Source organism: Hoplias malabaricus, chromosome 10 (genome assembly GCF_029633855.1).
Source record: "Hoplias malabaricus isolate fHopMal1 chromosome 10, fHopMal1.hap1, whole genome shotgun sequence".
NCBI lineage: Eukaryota > Metazoa > Chordata > Actinopteri > Characiformes > Erythrinidae > Hoplias > Hoplias malabaricus.
Genome location: NC_089809.1, coordinates 6,468,400 through 6,494,397, shown reverse-complemented (window position 1 = coordinate 6,494,397; position 25,998 = coordinate 6,468,400). Strand labels below are relative to the sequence as shown.

The following is a 25,998-nucleotide window of genomic DNA, read 5'->3' as shown; positions in this document are numbered from 1 at the left end:
CAGGTCTGGAAAAAATGACTAAGTAATTTCTCTTTTGCTATTTCCGTCTTCAAAATCCGTTTCCTCTGTTCTATTTAATTGAAGCAGTTAAAAAGCATAATTAGCATTTAAATCTCTCTTCTACAGGAACACCCCCCTCCATTCTGGGTACACCATGCTCTTCTCTCTCTCTCTCTCTCGCTCACTCACTCACACTCTCACTCTCTCTCACATCCACACTCCCCTCGCTCAGTTTCTCCATGTCTCGGTCGCTACGGCAACCAATGCTTTTCCCACTCTGACACACTGGGGCTGTCTCTCTATCTCTCTCTTTCTATCTTTCTCTCTGTCTCTCTCTCCCACTCCCTCCATCAGCGGCAGAGAGGTAGGCATGTGGACTGATAGCTGCATGTGTCTCTTTATTTCTCTCTTAATACTATAATGTTAATAGCATTAGGTTTGTGGGTGCTGACTACAGCTGGTGAGTTATTGCCTGAGTGAGGAACTAGATTGATACCCACTGGATGTGCCCACAGGTGTTCGTGTTTGTGTATGCAACTGTTAGGGGCTGTTGGAATAGGGGGCTGAGCATATGTTCCGTTTGGATTGCCGCTGCTGAATTGTACGCACCTTAATTCTTTTAATTTCCAGCCAAAACATCAGTGTTTTTTCTTTCTTTCTTTCTTTCTTTTTCTTTTAAAGCTTTCAGTGTTTACATGTAAGATAATCTCATAGGAAAAGGAAGGGAAGAGACAAAGGGACAAATAAATGGGAGGAAAAATAACAGAGTTTACAAAGCTGGAGTTTCAAAAATGATTATAAAATACAAAGGAAACGGGACTCCTAACAACCGCGCAAGACCTGGGGTCGTCAGATAAACCGTGCTTAAAGTTTTCATCTTTAAGAGAAGAGAGAACATCAAGCTGAATCAGATCTGAAGATGTCCACATGTGTTTGGGTCGTTCCACTGTTAGAGGGTGACTCAATACCGGGTCTGAAAGGACGTGGAGCTGTCGAGGGGGAAATAAATGAGAAAAGGAAATGGACACAAAAGAAGAAACACAACAAAGATGTGAACGGTGGATTGAGCCCAAGTGTAAACAACACTGGACGTGTTGGGGATTAACTTGGATCATGAGAAGCTGAAAGTGCAACCAGCTACTCAGACTGAACTTTAAATATCCTGGCAGATTTTTTTTGGAATGCTGAAAGTTGGTTTCTGGAAAACCAGGACGCTTAAAAAAATGACGGATACACTTAATGCTGATATATTTTTGTCTGGAAATGAAAGGAATGAATAGTGGTCTCTACCTTATGCACAGCTCACATATGTACACAGTATTATGTTTACATGTAGGTTAAGTGTTTGTGTGTGTGTGTGTGTGTGTGTGTGTGTGTGTGGCAGCTTACTTCTCCACTCCAGCCATCTGTTTATGGTTCTTCAGTAAAAGTGTCAGGAGCACCCCCCACCCCCCAACCTTTTATGAAATGAACAGAGGAGCCGGGAGCAAGTGAAAAAACGAAGCGATGGAGCGATGGTAAGAAAAGAGAGGTGTTGAACACACACACACACACACACACACACACACACACTCTCAACCCCTTATTATGGTGGTCTTTTACCTCCAACTGAAGACGGTTGTCATGAATTATAGCCCTTGAACTTCTGCTCACTGTCTTTTCCTCCAGTGAAAACGAATGGCTATTAACGTCTACAATTATCAACCCTTCTTTCCTGTTCTTTCTCCCTTCCCCTTCTTTTTTTGCTTTTCTTTTTTCCTACATCCTCCCCTTGGTTACCTAACTTCATCCTTTATTTCTTCCCCTCCATCCTTTTTTTCTTCTTGTTTCTTTTTTACTGCCACTTTCTCCTTCTCTTATATATTCCTTCATTTTTATGCATTTTCTTCCCTATTTTCATGCCTTATTCTTTCCTTCCTTCATCTTCTCTTTATTCTCTCTCTCTTCCCTATTTGGGTGAATTAATCCTTCTGTCTTTTTTGTCTCGTCTCTTTTTCCGTCTTTTCTCTTGTCCTCCCCTCATTTCTTGCCTTTCATTGTTTATCCCTTTTCTCTCTTTTCTTTCTATTTTTCCCTACTTGTTCCTTCCTTCTTTTTTCATTTTTTCTTCTTTACGTTTCCCACTTTCCAACTTCTTGTTCCTTCTATTTTCTCCTCATCCTTTATGCTTTCTCACTTCTTATTTCTTTTCTTCCTTCTGTTCTTCTCCTGCTACTTCCTTTTTGCCTCCGTCCATCATCGCCCCATTTCCTAGCTCCATCTCTGGACTGACTCCTCTCTGGTGCCTCCTGTTGGTTGCCGTGGTTACTTGCCCTGCCTCCTGCCAGGAGGAGGGGGGTCACGTGCAGCTTTCTGTCACAGCCCAGGCCACGCCCACTCCGCTCTGGGCCGTGGACTGGGGTCCCACCCAGCCGCTGGATGAGGAGACTCATCACTTCCTGTCCAGTCAGGAAACAGAGGGGACAAAGGTGGCCACACCTGAGGCGTGGCCACATCAGTGGAACTCGCCCACCAATCAGACGAAGCAGCAGCAGCAGCCACTCTCCATCGAGGCAAGAGACTCCGGGGAGGAGCCAGAGGACGAGGCGGAAGAGAAAGAACCTGAAGGTGGGGCACCTGGACCATAAGTTAAGCTTTCTGAGGGACTACAATACCTATATTGCTCTTTATGAGTCTTGCTATATAAGATCAATTTACATCAAATTAAAGAAGAGAACGGAAATATTCACTGATGAATCCGGTGGAAATCGAATGCTAACTAGCTACTAGAGACATCTGAAGTCATTCTGTAGTTGCTGTCATGAACATATAAAGTGGCGAAGTCGTCAAAATAGGTGGTAAATGCTCATTTATGCTCCCTTTATGTACAAAAATGTATATGTATCTTTCACACAATTTATCAAATTATCATTGCCTCTTTGCGTCACTTACCTTAGCGTGTATTATAAACAATCCATCCACTAGAGGGCGCCGCCCAGAGTCAAATATTTCTGAGAACAAGAAAACATGGGGACAGTCGAAGTAGTGGTGGCCTGTGATGCCATTAAAGTTCTTAAAGGTCAGGACGGTTCTATAAAAATGAATTACACTCCGCAACTGTAGGGGGAGCCCAGGAGCAAAAATGCAAAATCTTACCTAGTGTTGCATTAAATAAATTGTGATGTGGACAGATAATTTTTTTAACGAAAGAAATTGATGACAAATATCATGTCCGCTGCTTTTAGACGTCTGGTGTGGCATTCCATAAACTGATTCTGACCAGTGAGGCACGGACTGTTGGCTACACTGCCCCCTATCGTTTCCAGTGGTACTGCTCCCTTTCGTCCGCATCTGCAAGCTTTCAGAGAACATTCAGTAATGCGAAAAAAAATTAACAGAAGCTATGGACGGAAGGTTTTTTCGGTATTTGTATTTAATGTTGAGCATAAATGAGCCTGAGGTGTTGGCCTTATCTCCAGAATTGTTTGATATCCACTGATCCCTCAGCCCTGTGAGGCAGAGGATCCAAGAGAGAATAACTGGCCTCTCTCTCTGGTTTGGTCAATGGGATGGTTCCCCCATCTCTCCCCATCTTTCTACTCACAGTGCTAGCTAGCATGGGCATCTACCTGCGGATTTTCCTCTGGTGTGTGTGGCTGTTCAGTTGTGTTACATTAACAGTAGTTTAAAAAGAAACAGTGGTTGGCCTCATGTCTCTCAGACAGGATAAACATGTATAAAAAAAATTGGGAACTGAAAATGAAGGCTGTGGTAAGCAAATGTTTAATCACCAGTATCCTGTGTACATTTTTGTCCCCAAGTGTCATTGGATCCTATGAATTATAAGGCCCTCTAGCTTCCAATATGTAAATACTACTATGTATATGCTATAAACAAGTTAACACTTCAGTGCACTGAAATTACGATACAGTACGTCTGCCATCTACTTCACACAGTTACACACACACACCAGCTAATCAGCATGTACACTGTTTGTGGTAAATTAAATATATTTACACCATATTTAAGAAATCTTGCTGGTTGTGTGTGATATTATCTTCCTGTGTAAGTTCAGTGCACAGTGGTGCTAGCTTGTAGCATAGCACTATTTAAAATTAATGTGTGCATTAGGGTGTTTGCTTGGAAAAATTAGGAAAACTATCTGCACAGCGAAAATGGCTTTAAGCATTATATTTAACCACAGCAAGTGATTTTTAAAAATTCTGCTTATGTTTAACAGACTTTTTAATATGGGCAAAACTCTGAATACAGAATGAGGCCAAGTCTATTAGCATTCATTTTTAGCCACATTTTTGGTCAAGCTGCTCCTTTAAGCCAGCGGTTCCATCTTTTCAGCTGCTTGTGGCACTGTTGATACTTTTATCTTTTCATCAATTCTCAGCTGGGCTTATTCATTACTTCTATTTTCTTAGCCCGCACTTTGTGCTTTCTTCCTCCATTTTCCTGTCCCTTTTATTTATTTCCCAATCCATTTTCATTCCCTCTTTTCTTCCTTTATGTAGTGCTCCCCAGTACTGCGTGACTCAATCCTAATCTAATCTTTGCTCATTCTGTTAGAAAATGTTCATTCCCCTTGTATTAAGGCTGTAGTTATTCTAGTCAGAAAGGCTAATGTTGCTAACAACAACTGAAGGAATATTTATGACAAACTACTTTTAGATCTTCATCATTTCTCAGCTTTTTCCAAACATGAGTTTCATTCATTACTTTCATTCTTTTAGCTTATGCTTTGTGCTTTCTTTCTTTCATTTTCCTGTTCATTCAATTTTTTTTCCAATGCGTTATTTACTCCCTCTCTCAATCTTTCTGTCTTTAGTAAAGCCCCAGTTCTAACCATAACTTTGCTAAACGTTCCTCATTCCTTTAGCAAGAGCTTACACTCTTCTCTGATTTTGATTGCTGTTAGAAATGCTAATGTGACAATATGTGACAATACATGAAGGGCAATATCCACTAATTGGCTTTATGGAAATGAAATTATGCTAACTGGCTACTAATGTTCATTTATAATTAACCTCATTAGCGTGTTTGGTCAAGCTATTGCTTTAAGAAGGAGGATTCAGGTCACCATTTTAGCTGCATGTTAGACTGTAGCTACAAAGCCTATTTAGTTTCTTGAAAATGCTATAAAAACAAGAATCTGTGATTTGATACTTATCTTGATCCTTTATTTAACTGAAAAAATACATAGAACACTTTTCCAATGTTTTCACCAAACAACTAAAGATCTATTCACACTGAGATATTTATGGATGGAAAAAAATGCATGTCAGGTTTTGAAAACAGACACGTGTATATTAATGGTGTCTTTCACACCGACTCCGTAACTGACGGACTGCAACACTGCGTCAGTTTTGCAATTAGAGCCTGTTCTATTTTCAACGTTGTAAGGAACTGTTAAAATCTGCCTGACCAATCAAGACAAGCGTCAAAACTGTGGCGGGTTGAAGCAGAGCCTCAAATTTCCCCACTGAGCTATGGAAATACCTTTGGAATGAACTGCTGAACTTCCCATGTTGTCTTTGCTGTAGAATGCAGTGAACCCAAAGTGTGCATCAGAGAGTTTAGACACGTCACGCATTTCAGAGAGTTTAGACACGTCACGCATTAGACTTGTTGTGAAGGTTCAACTATAGCAAAGTCACAATTATTTATTTTGTCTGAAACTTTTGACTTGGTATGAACAGGCCCTTTTTTTGCATTGTAAATGTAAACTATTTCAGTTTTTGGTGTCTGCAACACAATCTTGAGGTTGTGGGTTCGAGTCCCACTCCGGGTGACTGTCTGTGAGGAGTGTGGTGTGTTCTCTCTGTGTCCGCGTGGGTTTCCTCCAGGTGACTGTCTGTGAGCAGGGTGGTGTGTTCTCCCTGTGTCTGCATGGGTTTCCTCCGGGTGACTGTCTGTGAGGTGTGTGGTGTGTTCTCCCTGTGTCTGCATGGGTTTCCTCCAGGTGACTGTCTGTGAGGAGTGTGGTGTGTTCTCCCTGTGTCTGCATGGGTTTCCTCCAGGTGACTGTCTGTGAGGAGTGTGGTGTGTTCTCCCTGTGTCTGCATGGGTTTCCTCCGGGTGACTGTCTGTGAGGTGTGTGGTGTGTTCTCTCTGTGTCCGCGTGGGTTTCCTCCAGGTGACTGTCTGTGAGGAGTGTGGTGTGTTCTCTCTGTGTCCGCGTGGGTTTCCTTCAGGTGACTGTCTGTGAGGAGGGTGGTGTGTTCTCCCTGTGTCTGCATGGGTTTCCTCCGGGTGACTGTCTGTGAGGTGTGTGGTGTGTTCTCCCTGTGTCTGCATGGGTTTCCTCCAGGTGACTGTCTGTGAGGAGTGTGGTGTGTTCTCCCTGTGTCTGCATGGGTTTCCTCCAGGTGACTGTCTGTGAGGAGTGTGGTGTGTTCTCCCTGTGTCTGCATGGGTTTCCTCCGGGTGACTGTCTGTGAGGTGTGTGGTGTGTTCTCTCTGTGTCCGCGTGGGTTTCCTCCAGGTGACTGTCTGTGAGGAGTGTGGTGTGTTCTCCCTGTGTCTGCTAGGGTTTCCTCCAGGTGACTGTCTGTGAGGAGTGTGGTGTGTTCTCCCTGTGTCTCAGTGGGTTTCCTCCCGGTGACTGTCTGTGAGGAGTGTGGTGTGTTCTTTCTGTGTCTATGTGGGTTTCCTCCGGGTGACTGTCTGTGAGGAGTGTGGTGTGTTCTCTCTGTGTCTGCATGGGTTTCCTCCGGGTGACTGTCTGTGAGGAGTGTGGTGTGTTCTCTCTGTGTCTGCGTGGGTTTCCTCCGGGTGACTGTCTGTGAGGTGTGTGGTGTGTTCTCTCTGTGTCTGCGTGGGTTTCCTCCGGGTGACTGTCTGTGAGGTGTGTGGTGTGTTCTCCCTGTGTCTGCGTGGGTTTCCTCCGGGTGACTGTCTGTGAGGAGTGTGGTGTGTTCTCCCTCTGTCTGGGTGGGTGTCCTCCAGGTGCTCCGGTTTCCTCCCACGCTGCAAAAGCACATGATGGTAGGTGGATTGGCGAATCAAAAGTGTCCATAGGTGTGAGTGTGTTTGTTGCCCTGTGAAGGACTGGCACCCCCTCCAGGCGGCATGTGTGTCAACCCTTGCGACCTGTGATTCCGGGTTGTACTTTGGATTTGGATTAAGCGGTTACAGACAATGAATGAATGAACAGAATAAGAAATAATAACAGTAATTGGTTCACTTGTGTTTACCACTGTTGTACATTACCCCTCAGTTAATTACACTTTAATATTGTTTGGGAACTAAGGATACTTTTGCAATTGTCACTTCCAGAGGCACCATAGGAGACAGATCTGGACTATAAGCAGGCCAGTCAAGCCCAGTCTGTTTCTATGAAACCATAGTGTTGTACAGAATGATGCGTTGAATTATCCTGCTGAAATAACCATGTACTTGCTGGGAAAAGGCATTAATCTGAAATCCCAATATACTCCTCTACATCAGTAGTACATTCACACACACAAAAGCCACCCATGCCACAAACCATGACAGCTTATAACAATCTGGATGTTTATTTTTCATCCCTGGCACAGAGATGCTGATGTCCATTCTTCCCCAAAAGAATTTTAACCATGTGGAATGAACAGTGGAACCTGAATATTCTCTAAACTCTTCACTCTCATTTTTCCCCATCCTTACTTTTTTAGAGACTGTTGCTGGCATCAAATCCTGAATTTTGTTTTATATTTACAAACACAGATTGATCAGAAAAGGCATTGGAAAGGTTTTCTGTTATTTCTATCTAGTTAAATAAAGGTTCAAGGTATTTAACAAATCCCAAGTTTTTGTTGTTATTGCATTATACCTTGGAATCCTCAGTTTTGAGTTTCTTCCAATTGCGTGCATTCTTTCTTTTAATCTCCTCTATGAAATTGCACTTTGTGTTTTCTGTCTTCACTTTCCCATCCTTTTATTTGTTTCACAAGCTGTATCCCTTTTCTCTTTCCCTCTCTTGATGATCCCCAGTTATTTGTGGCTATGACCTTTGCTAAATCTTTCATTAAGGTTTTTCATTCTTCTCAGATAGAGGTTGTAGTTGCACTGGACCAAACATTTAGGGGCACCTGGCCATTCTTCTGAAATTAAGGGTATTAATAGGTCATTTCCCTCCTAAATAACACGCAGTAACAGCTACAGTTCTTAAGGCTTTAGACTATATGTTGAAACATGGCCGTTGGTATTCAGTCAAGAGAACTCGAATGATTAGATTTTGGGGAACAGCCGACTCCAACTCCCAAAGAGAATAAAGTTCCACGGCTGGTTAAAATGAGTATTTACAAATCTTTGGAACTATAACGTTGTTCAGATAAAAATGCTAACAGTAAATGGAGGAACATCCACTGATTAGCATAACGGAAATGGATTCATGCTAAGTGGCTACTAGGCTCCTTTTCTTGTTATTAGCATGTTTGCCGAGATCAGAAAAGAGACTGAGTTCAATCATTTCTGCTCCTTGTCGCACTGTAGCTACTTTTATCTCTTCCTCAGGTTTCAGCTTTATTTCTATCCCCCAGTGTGCTCACTCAGATCTTCCATTCCCCTCAGCTAGTGCCTTTCTTATCCTTTGTGCTTTTGTGTCTATTTTCTTCATTTTTTCTGTCACCTTTACTTATTTCCCAAGCCTTTTTCTCACTCTATTTTTCTCTCTGTCTTTCTCTCTCTCTAGTGGATCCTCAGTTCTATGTGACCGTGACTATCTCGTCTTTGCTGATTCTCTCGGCGGTCATCATCTCGGCCAAACTCTGGTGAGGTGACTTCGCCACTTAATCTGTCCTCACTGCACCGGCGCACGTACTACATACTGCTTTTATAGTGTGTGTGTGTGTGTGTGTGTGTGTGTGTGTGTACATGCTCTCAGTCTGATAATGCCAGGGTTCGCACGCCAGATTGTCCTGCAGTTATCTCTCAGAGGAAGCATTACAGATGGAGTTTCACAGCTCTGTGAGGTTCTGGGGAGAGACAGACACTGTTAAACTCCATTTCTAGAAAAGTTTGATTCTTTTTTTTTAGTATACAAAAAAAAGAAAAAATAAGATTAAAATAAGAATATTTTTTAGGGGATTTTTTAGGATTAAATCCTTTTTTTTTTTACCTGACAAAAGAACAAAAAGATAAGACCTCGTCTTGAACACAGCATACTGTATCTCTCTATAAAATCCCAATATAGACGTTTGCGTCAGTGGTACCTTCACACATACGCAAGTCAATCATGTGGGGGGCACTCATGAAGCCCCATACCCTGACAGATGTTGGCTTTTCACAGTCTGGAATCAATCTTTGGCCCAGAAATCACAAAATATTTTTTAGCAAAAACAAGCTTGAACATGGACTCATCTGGCCACTGCGCAGGTTCCCTCTGTCTTTTTTGACTGAGATTAACTTGGGCCCAAAGAACTTGGTAGAATTTCTCCATAGAACTGATGTAATGTGTTCTCTTTGAATTATAGATTTTCAAGTGTCAGGTTGCATTTCTTGATGCAAGAGTAGACTGTGAGGAACAGTGAGTGCCCGAAACAGACTGAGATTTTTCAAAAAAAATGACAGATCTTATAGAAGTATTATATGAATCAAATGGCGCTGTGAATTCTTCATAATCTTGCATTATGTTGTTTTCATGATGAATGCTACATTTATTAAAATTATATTCACATGTGCAATTTTTTTAAACCTCTTCAATCTTATTTTGTAGCGTCACAATATTTTGACATGCATCAATTTGTAAAATTCTTCATACTTAAAAAATACTATCAACTTAAAACATTGTAAATCCTGAAATGTTTTTGTCCCCAAAGTGTTCAAGGGACACAACAAAACACAGATCATTGTTTACTGTGTTTTACACAATAACCCCAACTCTTCTGGGAATGGGGTTTGTGGGCATTCTTGTTCTGTGTGGAAGCCTTGGCTGTGTTATTTATTTGTGAAACATAATTTCTTGGAGTGGGAACATATACAATTACATCTCAGTAAGTTAGAAAATCACCAAAAAGTACAGGGTGGGCCATTTATATGGATACACCTTAATAAAATGGGAATGGTTGGTGATATTAACTTCCTGTTTGTGGCACATTAGTATATGGGAGGGGGGAAACTTTTCAAGATTGTGACCACGGCAGCCATTTTGAAGTCGGCCATCTTGGATTCAACGTTTGTTTTCTCAATGGGAAGAGGGTCATGTGACACATCGAACTTATTGGGAATTTCACAAGAAAAACAATGGTGTGCTTGGTTTGAATGTAACTTTATTCTTTCATGAGTTATTTACAAGTTTCTGACCACTTATAAAATGTGTTCAAAGTGCTGCCCATTGTGTTGGATTGTCAATGCAACCCCCTTCTCCCACTCCCACAGAAATGCTAGCACAGGCTTCCAGTATCTGTAGTTTCAGGTGCTGTATTTTGATCTCTATTATCTATCGATCTATATCTATACATTTATTTCAGTGATTCAGTTCAACATTGAAACTCATATATTATATAGATGCATTACAATCAGAGTGATCTATTTCAAGCATTTATTTCTTTTGATGTTGAATATTATGGCTTACGGCCAACGAAAACCCAAAAGTCATTATCTCAGATTATTTGAATTATCAACACAAAACCAGTAGGGTACAACATCATGGGGAAGACTACTGACTTGACAGTCATTGACACCCTCCTGCTGTATCCAAGCATTTTAATGGAAAGTTGAGTGGAAGGAAGGAGAAAGTGTGGTAGAAAAAGGAGGACAAACAACAGGGATAACCGCAGCCTTGAAAGGTTTATCAAGAAAAGGCCATTAAAAAATTTAGAGGATATTCACAAGGAGTGGACTGCTGTTGGAATCAGTGCTTCAGGAGCCACCACACACAGACGTCATTGGCCATGACTGTCACATTACTTCTGTCATCCACCGTGTGTATATCAAGTCCCAAATCATCATAGCCGTCTACCAGGAAATTTTAGAGCACTTCATGCTTCTCTCTGCTGACAAGCTGTATGGAGATGCGGATTTCATTTTCCAGCAGGATTGGGCACCTGTCCACGCTGCCAAAAGCACCAATACATGGTTTAATAACCACAGTGTCACTGTGTTTGAAGATGAGAAGATGAGAGACACCAGACCCAATAATGCAGATGAGCTGAAAGCCACCATCAAAGCAACCTGGGCTTCCATAACACCTCAGCAGTGATCTGATCACCTCCATGCTACACCTCACTGATGCAGTAATTCATGCAAAAGGAGCCCTGTATATGCTGTGCATATTTTTCAGTAAGCCAACATGTCTTTAAAAATCGCTTTTTAAATTAGTCTTATATAATATTCTAATTTTCCGAGACAATGACTTTTGGGTTTTCATTGGCTGTAAGCCATAATCATCAGCATAAAAAGAAATAAATGTAATTAGCCTCACTCTCCAAATGAGGGTAGCATTCTCCCCACATTAGTGCCCCCGGTGCCAGCACAGGCATCTATAAACCGATGTAACAGATCTGGGCAGTTTGCATTCAGCTCCAATGTTCTAAACTGTTGTTCTAAATGGCCTTGCAGCTGCTGTCCGAAAAAAAAAGTTGGGTTGGCTTTGTATCTCAGAGAATTCCACATTTATGAGGCTGGCAATGTTGGGTACGATTCACTAAAAAGGTCAAACTGTAGAGAATTGCTAATTTGAGGGAAAATTCACCCACAACCGATGATGAACATATATATTATTTTTTTAATTAGTTAAAACAATGTTTACATTTTATCGAACATGAAAGGAACATGGCACATCTTCTTTGTAGTGAAGGGTGAATAGTTTTCACAAATTCTCACACCTCTGCTTTCAACACTCATTGCTCACTAGCAGCTCCACATAGTGACAGTATTTCACAAACATAAAGCTGGCACTGTCCTACTTTTTGTAATAAGAATGTATCGAAATTAACTATATTAAATGAAACAAACATTTTTAGTCAAACAGGCAATTACAAAACCTACAGAAATATACTAAAATCAACCTGAAATCTAAACTAACCTATTTTACCATTCTTTTATACTCTATCATACAATATTTAACAATGATATTTCAGGGCAACCCACAAAAACCTGACAGTGTGGTCTTATTATTATACAGTGTGTGGGTTGATAGGCTCCAGATCCCCAAATGAATGTGCTAATGCACTGAACATATGATTTTTCACCCCATAATATGTCCCCTTTAATACTTTATGCTAAAATAAGGAATTATTCTTCACTCTCCTGAATCGTTTTTCCATGTTATCACTGAGCACTCACCCATTGGAGTCACCTCTGTATAACAGAGAAGTAAACAATGTGATTAGACACTATCTCAGTTGTCTTCACACACAACAACAGAACTGTTCTTGATTTATCGTGAGGGCATTGCAAAGCTGCCAGAGCATCACACGTCAGTTTAATGATGAGGAATGACTAAAGACACTATTCCATCACAATGTTTTTAGAAAGTGTTTGGACTGCTTTCTGCCATAAGCTATTATGTGAAAGATAACTGACTGCACTTTCAAAAAGTGATGGGGACATATCCCTAGAGTAACTCATGCCTATGTGTAGCTCTCTGAATAGAGTCTAGTCTTTTCCCAGATTCCACGGCTCGTAAACAAGCATATAGCTGTATGAAACATGCCATCATTTCAATGGACTATTTACAGGTTGTAAATTGAAGGTTTTTCCTCCTGATCTTGATGAGTATGTTGAGTTCTGAATCTCCTATGTTCTGGTGCATACATTATACAAGCAAATGCTTGAACAAGGCACTTCAAATTGATTGGGATGTTGTGGATCACTCCGACATGAACCTAAGGGCACTGGGTCCAATTTCAATTGCCAGGCTGAGGGTTATAAAGCTCCCCAAGTTTGGGCTGTGGAGCAGTGGAGCAATGAAGGGTCTTGTGAGGAGATATAGTGGTAGGGCTAATCACTCAATATCAGTAGCTGATATCACATAAGTAAAGTTTGTGTGACAGGATACCATTATTTCCCCATAGCAATGTTCCAATATCTAGTATAAGTCCAGCATAAAAGAGTAGAAGCTGCTACAGAAGCAAAGCAGGACAATCTTCCTATTAATACCCATGGATGAATTGGATGAGTAATATAGTGATATTTATAGGTATCGTGATCATTTGTGTTATGTCACAGGAGGCTTCTCTGCTTCTCCTAGAACATCATGGATTTACTGTAACTAAAGAAGACAGGACTCAATGCATGTTTCTTTTTATATTTTTTAGATCCATTTTTTTTTGCTGTGTTTCATCCCCAATTCTTTTCTTGTCTCCAAATCCAACCCATCTGCACATTTCCACTGATCGCACACAGTGCCACCAATGAACCCATACAGTCCTCTAAGACATGAGGCCAGTGCACTACTTCTTTTTGAGCTGTCACTAAGGCAACCGCTAAATCTGTCACTTACATCAGCTGATAGTACCCCATGCTAGCTAGCACCATGAGCAGAGATCTCACTCACCAAGAAATGGGGGCTAATTGTGCTTTCTTGTGCTCCTAGCGTCTCGCTTCACCTCGCAAAATGGGTGTGGCTGCGAGCAGAGCCAGGATTTAGTGTTGTATTCTGTCCTCCATTTTGGTTCAGCTAGGGTGACCAGATCTGAGATGGTGAAAAAGAGAACACGCCTCGCCCCTCGCTGCCGTTGTATTCTTAGCTGAACCTGTGTGTTCTTTTAGGTCCTTTACATCTTTATCTGCTACACATGGGAATTTCTTTTTTAATTCGTCCGAGAACTTACATTTACGTTTCGGCATAGCTGCTCGAGATGAGGGTGGGTACATGAGCTTTGCCTGACGTAAACAAGGACTACTGACGTGCAGACTGAACAATTAAATGTTTACAGAGAAGGTTATCGACCAATAACGGTAGCTCTACAGTCAGACCGTCCAATCAGAAGATTTTAGGCTACTTTACCACGCCCCGTTCTCACTCAAGCGAACCAATCGGAGTAGGGGAGGGCGGGACTAGTTTGTGAACGAAACGCTTCTTGAACTTCGATGTAAGCTCTAGAATAAAAAAATCCCGGACGTTTGTAAAATTCCGCCTGGACATTAAATAAAAGGGACATGTCCGGGTAAAAGTGGACGTCTGGTCACCCTAGTTCAGCAGTTTCATATCTGAGCGCTGGTATTGCAGCAGCAGCAGCAAAATATGGGAATTCTCCGAGAAAAATGTTGTTAGTTATTCTTTTACAATTACCGTGTTACATTTTGCCCAGAGTTGTACAATATCTTAGTTTTGAAACTGCAACATTTCCTCCATGTTGGCTCAGACAGAGCAGTGACAGTATGGTACGCAGAGCTATTGGTCAGGGACATGAATTTGCATGTCAAAGTTGTGTCAAAGTTGAAATTTTAACTTGATGCGAAACTTCGCAGACTAAATTCTTCTGCCTAGTAGTTGTGTATGCAAAATGAATGGAATAATGTACATGACGATTTGTGGACAGAAGCCCAGTGTGACCCCAGCTTAAGTCATCATCTCAGACTGAACCAACGATCTCCTACTAACAGGGCCAACATTTAGACTGCTGCCACACAGAGGAGCCCCCCAGGGAGTGTTTCATTACGAAGTTAGAGCTATATTTTGTCCTGTTTTATTGGATTTGGTGTGCATTTAGATCCTGCTAATTGTTAGATGCATTTTCTGTGTAGCTGCAAAACTAGAGATGTTGTATTCTTTCAGTGAATCTGATCTGCTACTTTGGGGTTTAGGGTTTATGTGGTGGGGAGAAATTCTGTAAATTTGTCATAGTTTTTGGCTGAAGATTAAACAGGTTGATTCTTTCACCTGACAGGTTATTTGTCTAAGTAGCTTCGGTCAGTTTTGTTAGAAGAACGTTCATGAGGGATGTCTAGTACTTACCGAGATCAAGCAGCGTCCCTTATTGTGGCATTAAACTGAGTCGCTAGTGATTTGTTGTGCCTGTGCTGACGAGCTGATTAAACGAATACACACACACACACACTCTACATTATGCATTCTCTCTGCGCCAGCCTTCTGCTCTACTAACAACCCTCCGCTGTTTATTGCTTCTCACTCCAAGCAGAACCTGATCTAGCTTCTCACTCGGAGTGCCAGTGTGCGTGTAGCATGAATATTGTATGAGCTCGGCTCTAAGAGCGTGTGTGTTTGTGGGTGTATGTGTACCTGTGGCTCCGAGTCCATCTTGTGTAATGACTGCAGGCGGTAATTTGACAAATGTAAACTCTGCAATTAGCCCCAACGTCTGCTTCTTACATTCCCTCTCTGTGTCTTTAGCTAATGAGAGTATTTTTGTCTGAAGACAGAGTGCATTAACCTGCAGTGAAACGTAAAACTGGACGTTTTTTTTAGATGCTGATACAGTAGGTTTTAGGTACTACCTGATAAACAGTGTCATGCCCATATAAGGAAACCCTGATCTAGGCTAGTTTTCATTATGAAACAAGTGAACTTGTAAATTGCTGCTATATCAACTTGTGGCAAAAATCTCCCAAATGTATTTCCCCAGAAACTGGTGGATGCTTTGGACTGGCTCAACTGCTCACTTAATACCAATTTTAACTATTTTTGAGTATGTAGAATGCAGTTACAAATGTCAAAGTTGAGTATACTACGAAATTCACAGTGCACACTTTGATTTTTGAGTATGGTAATGATGGACACTATCCCACAATCCAATGGGAAACGGAAAGGTAGGAGCTTCTCACGTCTGGAAACTTCTTACATAGTGCATTTTACAGATTATAAAACTAATATTACTACACACAGACAGTGCGCTTTTATTATCTAACATACAGTGAACTATTTCAGTGCAGAAATTGTTGTTTTATGACCTACATCTTGTACTACACAGTGTCGAGGGAGGATTTAGCCTTTGAACACAAAAAAATCAGAAATTGTTGCAGCCCCAGCTTGGTATGTTAGCTAGCATGTTAGCATGTGACGTTCTGTTAGCAAGAAACAATGTAGTATGTTATTGTTTTGTATCCTAGCCTGCCAAACTAATACTATTAAGATTATTACAGACTGTGTATCATTAGTGTGTAGTACATTATCTACTCACACACAAGCCAGTCAGTAGAGTTAGCTGAAGCCAGTTAGCATTAGCTGTTTTCGGTGATGAAACTATGGGATTTTATGAAGGGATATACTTACAGATTTAGTTTGTGGAAAGAGGTCGCCACATTTGACCAGGGTGAAGGTGTTGTAGCGATTAGCAACATTTAAAACAGGAAGTTAATCATTATGTTCCAACTCCAAACTCTTGTTTACTTTGAGTAGGTTGAAAAAGGTTTTTTGTTACGTTAGCAAACAGTCTAACTCAGCAACGGTAGCTTCGAAATCATTTGTGGCAATAGCAAAGGTATTACAGTCCCCTGCAGTAATTGCTTCTACTCTCAGAAGGCTTTTTATTAAATATTGGAACATTGCTGTGGGATTTGATGGGATTTAACCTTCTCAACATTAGTGAGGTCAGATGTACAGATGTTGGAGGATTAGTTCTGGAAAACAAATACAACTACAAATCACACTAATGGATTAGAAGCAGCTGCATCACTCCAGGGGCTTTTTACTCCTCTGGCTAATGCTCTACATAACAGTGCCTTTTGACTCATGTGCAGCTGCTCTGGAGCACTATATTACATGCTTTTCTGTGGAGCTTATATAAAGAGTGTGTTCATGTGTGAAACTTCCCGTAGCTGATTTCACTAACCATGTGGGGTTATTAAATATGTTTGGACATGTCTGTTTTAGTAAAGGGTGCTTATTCATTGAAGTGAATGTTCTGGAGTCTCTCTCTTTCTCTGTAGATCAATGATGTTCATCCATGTTCTCTCACTGGCTTTTTTTTCTCTTTCATCCTCTCTCTCTCTCTCTCATTCTCAGCTATGATCGCTCTCTCTCTCAGCGTCCACCTCCTCTCTCTCTCACCAACCCTCGCTCTTTGGTCCAGGAGGACAGCAGGCAGACACTTCACAGCACTCCCTCCTTCCCCGACAGAGAGAGGTACACTCTGTATGTGTGTGTGAAGAGCGATGCCAGTGCTGATTTACTGTGCGATGTGTGTGTGTGAGCGTAGTAGGGGTATTTCAACTGAAGTGTGAGTGTAATAAAGAGGACATAACCATATGTGTGTGTGTGTGTGTGTGTGTGTATAAGAGAAAGAGAGAGAGAGAGAGAGAGAAAGAGAGAGAGAAAACAGTGAAAAAACACGCATCACTTATGCCACAAATTGCTTTGCATTCATTTATTTGAAGCGTGTGCACATGAATATGCGCATATTTGTGTCGTCAGTGGCAGCAGACTTGACTGTCCATACTGAGCAGTACAGAGAGACTGTGAAAGAGGAAGACTGAGGGAGGGATAGAGAGGAAGGGAAAAAAATAATAGTGTGCCAGGGAAGGTAAAAGTGATGAGCAAAATAAGGAGTAAAAAAATATGAGCGAGAGAGAGAGAGAGAGAGAGAGAGAGAGAGAGAGAGAGAGATGAGGTATAAAAATGAGAGGAGAGAAACAACATGAGGGATGAAAAAAGGACAGAAGAGGAATAAGAAAGATTAGAAAGAGGGGAAAACAAGAACAAAATTAAGGGAAGGAAGGGACTGACGAGGGACAGGGAGAGAGAGATGGAGTGAGAGCAAGAGAAAAAATAGTGTGAAAAGGAAAGAGGGAGGAAAAAAGAGAAGTGAGAGATAAGAGAGAGACAGAGGAAGGATATCTTCTTAAGGAGTATTTTTTTGCCATTCCAAAGAAGAGAGAGAGAGAGAGAACTAAAGAGAGAGAGCAAGAGACAGACAGAGAGAATGAGAGAGAGAGAGAGGAGAGAGAGAGAGAGAACGAGAGAGAGAGACAGAGAAAGAGAGAGCGAGAGAGAGAGAACGAGAGAGAGAGACAGAGAAAGAGAGAGCGAGAGAGAGAGAACGAGAGAGAGAGCAAGAGACAGAGCGAGAGAGAGAACGAGAGAGAGAACAAGAGAGAGGGAACGAGAGAGAGAGAGAGAGAACAAGAGAGAGAGAACGAGAGAGAGAGAGAGAGAGAGAGAGAGAGAGAACAAGAGAGAGAGAGAACAAGAGAGAGAGATGTATTGGCCAGAATAAAAGACAGGAAACAGAATGAGGCACAGAATAGAAAGAAGAGAGTCAGAGATAAGAGCAATAGAGATAAAAACTAGAGATAAAAGGAAACACAACAGAGATATGATATAAATGTATAGATATAGATCGATAGAAAATAGAGAGCAATGAAAAGGGAGCAGAAGTGAGACAGACCGGAACACGAGAGGAGAGAAAAACAAACACAGACAAGAGAGGAATATCAAAGGGAGAGGCATTTGAAACAGAGCAAAAGAAAATGTAAAAAAAAATATATAGAACTGAGACAAGTGAGAGTAATTGTGGTTCCTGCTGTTGTTAGCTCTACCTCTGCTCTTTCTATCAGGGAAGGTGATGAGCCACCAGAACAATCTCTCTCTACTCAGCAGCACTGTGATATTCGACACAGTCACACAAATAAAGCCTGGACTACACTACACCGAACAGAGAGAGAGAGAGAGAGAGAGAGAGACGCTAGGGAGAGAAAAAAAAAAGAAACCGATAACCAGTGAGAGGGAGATAGAAGGGAGAGAGCAGTGAACATTTAGAGAGAGGGAGAGCGAGTTAAAAATAAAGGAAAAAAAACAGATGTGTACACAAACAGATGGAGGAAGAGTGAAGCAAATCCAGACAAGTGACAGGAGGAGAGAAAAGGGGACAGAGAGAGTGGCAGACAGGAGACACAACCAGAGAGAAGATAAAGGGAAAGAGAAATAAAGGAAAGGAAGGAGAGGAGAGGAAAGAGGACCGAGTCAGAGAGATAAACAAGAGAAAGAAAGTGAGATTCACAAAGACTGAGATGAAGGGATAGAGAGATAGAGAGAGAGAGAGTGAGAGAGAGAGAGAGAGAGGAGACAGTGTGTGAAATCTCCCCTCTTTGTCCAGCTCGGGGGGGGATTTGAAAGTTAATCTCACGCAGGATAAACTCAGCTTTCCTCCGTCTCTCTGCTCTTTCTTTGCCCTCTTTTCCTCTGTCATTCTCTTTATGCAGGATTCCAGTGGTCAACCTCTGAGGAGCTGATGGCCATTTCCTCTGGGAGCGGAGGGAACCGAAGGCCACCCACCCTCACACACAATCACAGACAGACGGAGGTGAACAGGGGAGCGTGTGGCTGTACATAAGGGGGGTGTAGGTGTGTTCCAGACGGATGGACAGACTGATGGATGGAAGCCGAGATGGTGGGAGTGTGTCTTTTAAAACCCAGAACTTCAGGCACCAAGGGGTGTACATCTCTGACCTGATTCGCTTTAGTTAACGATTCAGACGTTTTGAACCTCAGCCACAGTTCGATTCAATTTAGCAAACAATTCAGCGCTCTATGGACCATGATTCAATTCAGTTCACTTCAGCAAATGATTCTTTGGCTTAGGGAATCTCACTTTTCAGCACAATGATTCAGTTCACTTAACAAACAATTCATTGTATGATGAAATCTCTGGTTTCGATTCAGTTCTTTTTTTCAGTGCTTTATGAAATCACAGATTTCACCAAAGAGTTTGATCCATTTGATTATTTTGGCACAATTCCACACAAACTTGACTCTAGAGAGTATTTACATCAGAGCGGAACATGGCAGATCTTTGAGGGGGAACGTTTAGGTTGGAAACAGCTTGTGAATCGTCTTTTATGACCAATCTTTATTGATATTATATTAATATTATAAATTTTACAGTAAGTGCAGTTGAATCATGACCTAGTTTTATGGACTTCCGCCATTTTATATCACTCCTTAGATCTTCCGCTACCACATTACATTCATGTACTTGTTGCAGCCATTCATGAAGACTTGTACCATACTCATCACTATGGGTTTGCAGTCCCTGAGCTATTAGTGTGCAATGTTAGTGATTGCTCATGTGCTCTGTTTGTCAACACTATTGTGTAGCATCCATTAAGGCTCCATGAATGACTGCATCTTATGCCGAGTTAAATGTAGCTTGTTTATTATTATACATTTTTTGGGGGGGGTTTTCCTCTGATGGTTCTGTATCTAGACTGTTCGGTTTTATATAGCTGTGTCACCTTTGGCAACGGCGAATGTGCTGATGTTTACCGCCACAGAAAGCCCATAAACGTGTTGCAAGGAAACACTTTCAGTAATTACTTTAAAAAAATAAGTCTAATGCTGTATTCTTTTCCAGTATTTTTCTAACAGTGGATGCACATGGAAGCTACAAACAGGTGTGACACACGTAGTCGTGATTAGCTCGGCTTTAACGTGCGGATGACTACAATATGAGGTCTTATCTCCACTGTCCAGATACTATCTGGTGAGATGAAAACTGAGAATGATGGAATATTCAGCCATGCATTCAGCCAAGTACTTTGTTGGCAGTTTGAATTCATGTCAAGATGTGGGACTGTTCTTGTACTTCTGCTCGACTGAGCCTCATTTCAAATTTTGTGGTTGAATTTTTATAGTATAAAGAATAATACAGCCCCCCGTCCACATGGAAGACTAAGGTCCAGTTCCCCACTTTGGCTGAATATCAAACTATATCAGTTATACTGTGACCTTTGGCAAGAATCCAAATGCAGTCCTCACCTACATGTGTAACATGATAAAAATTGTTGGTCACTTTGGATGACACACTCTGCAAAATGTACACAATTCCATTAAAACATTTGAGAATACCTGGAGCATAGTCCTCCTTCTAGCTACAATAGGGCTCTAACTACAATAGTCAAACCTGTGCTATGTCATGAAATTGGCGGGGGGCGGTGGGGGGGAATCAGTAGGAATAATGTGCATTTGTGTTGTTGTTGTAAGTTGGTCTGTAAAACCAGCAAGAGTTATAGGGTGGGATTTGGAGGTGTTTGGGATTTGATGTGTTCTCCCTGTGTCTGCGTGGGTTTCCTCCGGGTGACTGTCTGTAAGGAGTGTGGTGTGTTCTCCCTGTGTCTGCGTGGATTTCCTCCGGGTGACTGTGTGTGAGGAGTGTGGTGTGTTCTCCCTGTGTCTGCGTGGGTTTCCTCCAGGTGACTGTCTGCGAGGAGTGTGGCGTGTTCTCCCTGTGTCGGCGTGGGTTTCCTCCGGGTGACTGTCTGCGAGGAGTGTGGTGTGTTCTCCCTGTGTCTGCGTGGGTTTCCTCCGGGTGACTGTCTGTGAGGAGTGTGGTGTGTTCTCCCTGTGTCTGTGTGGGTTTCCTCCGGGTGACTGTCTGTGAGGAGTGTGGTGTGTTCTCCCTGTGTCTGCGTGGGTTTCCTCCGGGTAACTGTCTGTGAGGACTGTGGTGTGTTCTCCCTGTGTCTGTGTGGGTTTCCTCCCACTGTCGAAAAACACACGTTGGTAGGTTGATTGGTGACTCAAAAGTGTCCGTAGGTGTGAGTGAATGTGTGAGTGTGTGTTGCCCTGTGAAGGACTGGCGCCCCCTCCAGGGTGTATTCACACCTTGCGCCCAATGATTCCAGGTAGGCTCTGGACCCACCGTGACCCTGAATTGGATAAGCGGTTACAGATAATGGATGGATGGATGTCACATGCAATTACACATTTCCACCAGAGAGGTCTCCAAATCCCACAAATCCCTAAAAGGGTGCATACTGCAGCTTAAGCAATTTAACTGGGTTGACAATCATGATATATTGGTCAATTCACGGCTGACAATCGTATCAGTAGATCATTGTTTAAATAGAACTGTGTTGAAGAGTCAGTTTCATTCTGATTACATTTTAATAAGCTCCGTCTGATCCTTCATAAGTCCGTATGATAATTCATTTGAAATAACAGTGATTTCCGCTTGGTAAAATCAATATCAATGCCTAAATAGTCAGTGTTAAGACCCTGATTGCCAAAATTACAGTGTGTGGGGGGTGGGGGAGGAGAGCATGGTCCCAGGCCCAAAGTCTGAGAGTTTTTTTTTTTTAAGTGAAACAAGCAGAGTTAAAAATCGATCAAGCGGTTATGTTCCATATTGAAGACACGTTCTGGTATTTGCCTTGCGGTTTGAAATCCATTAAAACTGTCCTGTGTTTTTTACTCATCTGGGAGTTCGAAGTGTCAGTTAAATAAGGGTACTCGAGTTAAATACCTGACTTTATGGAACTCCACGTACAAGCTGTGATCATGTGAGATGTGTGCTGTAGTTTTCTATCATTGAAGTAGCACTGCCTTAAATACTGTCTGTGGTTCACTGTATAAAGAAAGAAAAGATCAATAAAGGAATACATCCCTAGTGTTTTAGAAGTGGTGAATATGGATTCTGGGTATCGATCGAGACGCCGCAGTCACTTGTGGACTCCCGGAAGCATTTTGATGTCGTCATTAACTATCTCTGTATGGAAAGTCACTCATCTTCAGAGTGGCTTTACAAGAAGAAACTTTCTTGCGGTTAATAACTACCGTCCGCACTTTTTAAGTCACACGCTGCTGGTTCCTCCAGTGTTTACTGAGATTAACTGCTAGCTTTTTTTATCCATGATACTGTTGTTTCCAGTCTGTTATTTAACAGAGATGTTCACATGTTGGAGCCAAGATCTGAAGTCCAATTCGGGTCGTGAATCATTAGATCTAAGGTCTGGGACGGACTGTGATTTAAGCTCAATTCAAAACCTAAGACATACACAGATCAGCCAATCAACGCCTTGTTTCTACACTCACTGTTTAATGAATGGATGAATGAATGTGACATTTGTAGTTCTACAGCCACAGAATGTAGTCCAACTGTTGTGGTCAGAACCCTCACAGAGCAGTCGTCATTTGGGTAGTGTATGTTTTTTGGTTGATGAACTATTCTCAGCACAGCATTGACACTGAAAGGTTTAAAAACTCCAGCAGCACTGCTGTGTCTGATCCACTCGTAAGGATGCCAATATCAATTCTGCACCTAGAATGACCCACCACCCAAATCATACCTGCTCTGTGGTGGTCCAAGGTAGAGGAACAGATGGGACTACAGTCTCTGGACAGTGAGTGTAGAAACAAGGATGTGGTCATAATGTTATGGCAGATCAGTGTATGTAGGTCAGAATCAAGTCAAGAGTCATATGGATAGAACTCAGAATGAGTTAGGAGTCTTTAAGAACCGTCCCAGTCACAAGTTGTTACAAGTCATAAGTGTTAGAGCCTAAGACAAGTCATGAGTCAGTCTCGCATGTGATTTGGGTCACAAGGCTGGGACTCGGGTCCATATCCCTGTTGTTCCCATTGGCGTCTTTTCATACTTGCAGCATTTTTGCCTCCTAAACTAATAGAAAGCCTCATCTCAGCTTTTCTTTGTGCAATAATCTTCATCTTCTGGGTCCCAAAGGAATCTCGGCTCTCTGTAAAATTAGAGGGTGTCAAGAGAGGAGAGAATTAATAACCCAGTTACACACAGAGTGACTGATGCTGGCACAAGCAGCTGTTCAAACAGCTGTCATGTTAACGTCAGATGGCTAGCTGGTTGAAAAGGGAATTCAACAGATTTTGTCCCCCCTAAAATTTTTCTCTAATTGAAAGGCTGAGATATAGATAAAGTCACAGAGTTGCCGTCATTTGGCGTAAAATATTTTGTTCTAGAAATTCTTCAAGAGTCATAATTGTTTACACTGGGTGTGACAGGAATCAGACATCTGAAGAGTTTAATGCCAACGTCAGTACAGTCAACCCTCCATATTTACTATGCTTTTATAATAATCAATAATAGAAGATATGTATAAACTCTCATGAGTTGTCAAGTACTCAGTCCCCATCCAGGATGTGGGCCCCATTATCAGACCCACTGCAAACCTGAACAGGATAAAACACGTACAGATTATGAATGGATGAACGACTGTGATGTCATCAGTTGGTAGGCAATCAGTAATTTGATTGGCTGATCTGGTCAAATCATTTGCATCTATTGTGGGGAAGCTTTAAACACATCTGTGGCCCAGTTTGCAGTAAGCAAAGAAAAGTGAAATGTAGTTTTAATAAGTTCCAAGCAAGTAATTTTGCACAGAAGTTTCAATATGTAAAGTCAGCCTAACTTCAACCTTGCTGTCTCTCTCTCTCTCTCTCTCTCTCTGACACACACACACACACAGGCAGGTGTGCAGCTGTGAGTTCACAGCTCCCATCTGTTCCAAGAGACTGTGAAACACTGACGTTCAGCCGCACTGACTGAAATTAACACTCCTATTTATAGAGAGAGAGAGAAAGAGAGTGCAGTTGATTGAATCTGAGAAGCGGATGTAAAAGGACTGAACTTACAGAATGGAATGTGGGTAGTGTGTCAAATACACACTACATACTTCCAAAAGTATTCACCCATTCTTTCTAACTCCTTAATCTACGACAAAAGCAATCCATAAAATCTAAATAAATAAGTCTATTTGAAATACTTATGTAGAAAAATGTATTTTAATGTATTATATCTACGTTGAGGAACCTATGCAGGGATCTACAAGAAATGGCAAAAGAGCATCAAAAAGAATGACTTATGAATATGTACAACTATGCAAATGATCACCGCCAGCCTGGCATCCCAGGGTTCAGACGCTGACCTGTGTGTGTGGATGAGATAAAGCACAAAGGGAACAACCTTCCTCTGTAAAATTAATAATAAGCAAAGGAACTACAGAAGGCTTGACACAAGGTAAGAAATATGTTCTGGAGATCACTGAAAGCTGCAGCTCATGACTTCATAAAAACGTTATTGCAGGAAAATGACATTTATCTTGAGATAAAAACAACCTTACAAAATATTTTTTGTCATCTCAAGGTGACAGAACAGAAAAATAAGTCATGGTCTCGCTTGTTAAGTGCCAGATTCTTACTGAATCCTGATTCATTTTAAATGTGGCTGAATTCAGTCAAATTCTCACAGCAATGTTCGAGCACATAGAAGAGCGTGCTAGAGCAAGAAAGTGTGCTAGAAATACTGAGCACACCTGAACTATCCTCAGAAAACCATACTGAGGTGTAATTAATCTCGATACTAATGTGACATGATAAAAAAAAAGAAAATCGCCCAGCCTTAGTCGACAGGCAGACGTCGACCGAGAGAGGACGACGACACAGGGTTAACGTAAAAATGGATCATCTCTGTTTCTGAGCGAGTGCCTGGAGTTAATTGCCACCATTAACGTCACGCAGAGGAAATGGAGGGAAAGAGCCAGAAAGCAAAAGAGAGGGAGAGAGAAAATTAATATAATGGGTTTAGGCAGATCGTCGACATTTTTTTTACGGTACAAAAAAGACCATGGGCACAACATCTGGAGGGACGTGATAGCTGAAACGTTCAGTGCTCGTGTCCCCTACATCTCACGAGGGTTTACTCTGTGGCTGTGTAAGCCAGATAATTAATGCCATGACCTCTAAAACATAGAGGCTCCCTCTGTGGCTTAACATTTACCATCACTTACAGGAACACTCCGGCATCTTCGAAAGCTCAGCTCTATCAGCAGCATCTGTGGCATGTAGTCCATCACCACGGACAATAATTAACACGTCTCCCCTCTGCTTCAGAAAGAACAGAAAAACTCTTAACTGAAAACAAATGCTAAACACGTAACAAACACATTCTAGAACACGTCATAATTATTATTTATGAATTCAGCTGTTGATCTGTAAAACTCATTATTGCAGGGACTAGTTTTTTAGAGAAAGAAATTTGACAAAATTTTAGTAGTTTAGTGGTTTACGAAGGACTTCTGGATGGTGGAGGAGCAAGCGCCAAGCTCGCAGACGGTCTAGCTAACCCTCGACAATTAGCGTAATTACCCCAACTTCTGGCCACTTTAATTACAATATTGGAAATCTTAGCTAACTGTAAATAAATAGAAGTACTTTACTCACTCAAATCAACTTTTTTCAGGAGTCAAATATGTGTAGATCAATGTACAAGACTTCCTTGACTTTGAAAGAAAATATGTTTTTAGATAAAAGCGCTTTTGTTTAAGTAGGTGCCAATACTTCTAAAATTATTAGCACCCCCTAACTTCGGCCACCTCCCC

At 41.6% G+C, this 25,998-nt stretch overlaps 1 protein-coding gene across 1 annotated transcript; it reads left to right on the top strand.

The window, feature by feature from the left end:
- The first annotated feature begins 275 nt into the window (after nt 1–275).
- Nucleotides 276–22,248, top strand: pianp (PILR alpha associated neural protein). The gene is made up of 6 exons (XM_066683688.1): nt 276–364; nt 1,385–1,517; nt 2,255–2,607; nt 8,660–8,738; nt 16,877–16,996; nt 19,072–22,248. Exons 2-6 carry the CDS (start codon nt 1,507–1,509, stop codon nt 19,091–19,093), a joined length of 585 nt encoding a protein of 194 aa, XP_066539785.1. The 5' UTR covers nt 276–364; nt 1,385–1,506; the 3' UTR covers nt 19,094–22,248.
- Nucleotides 22,249–25,998: the final 3,750 nt, after the last annotated feature.

What these genes read in the sequence shown, in the direction of transcription:
- pianp (XM_066683688.1), top strand. An exon ending in GGAAGAGAAAGAACCTGAAG is followed by an intron (nt 2,608 to 8,659) that starts GTGGGGCACCTG and finishes CTCTCTCTCTAG; the next exon opens with TGGATCCTCAGTTCTATGTG. An exon ending in ATCATCTCGGCCAAACTCTG is followed by an intron (nt 8,739 to 16,876) that starts GTGAGGTGACTT and finishes TCTCATTCTCAG; the next exon opens with CTATGATCGCTCTCTCTCTC.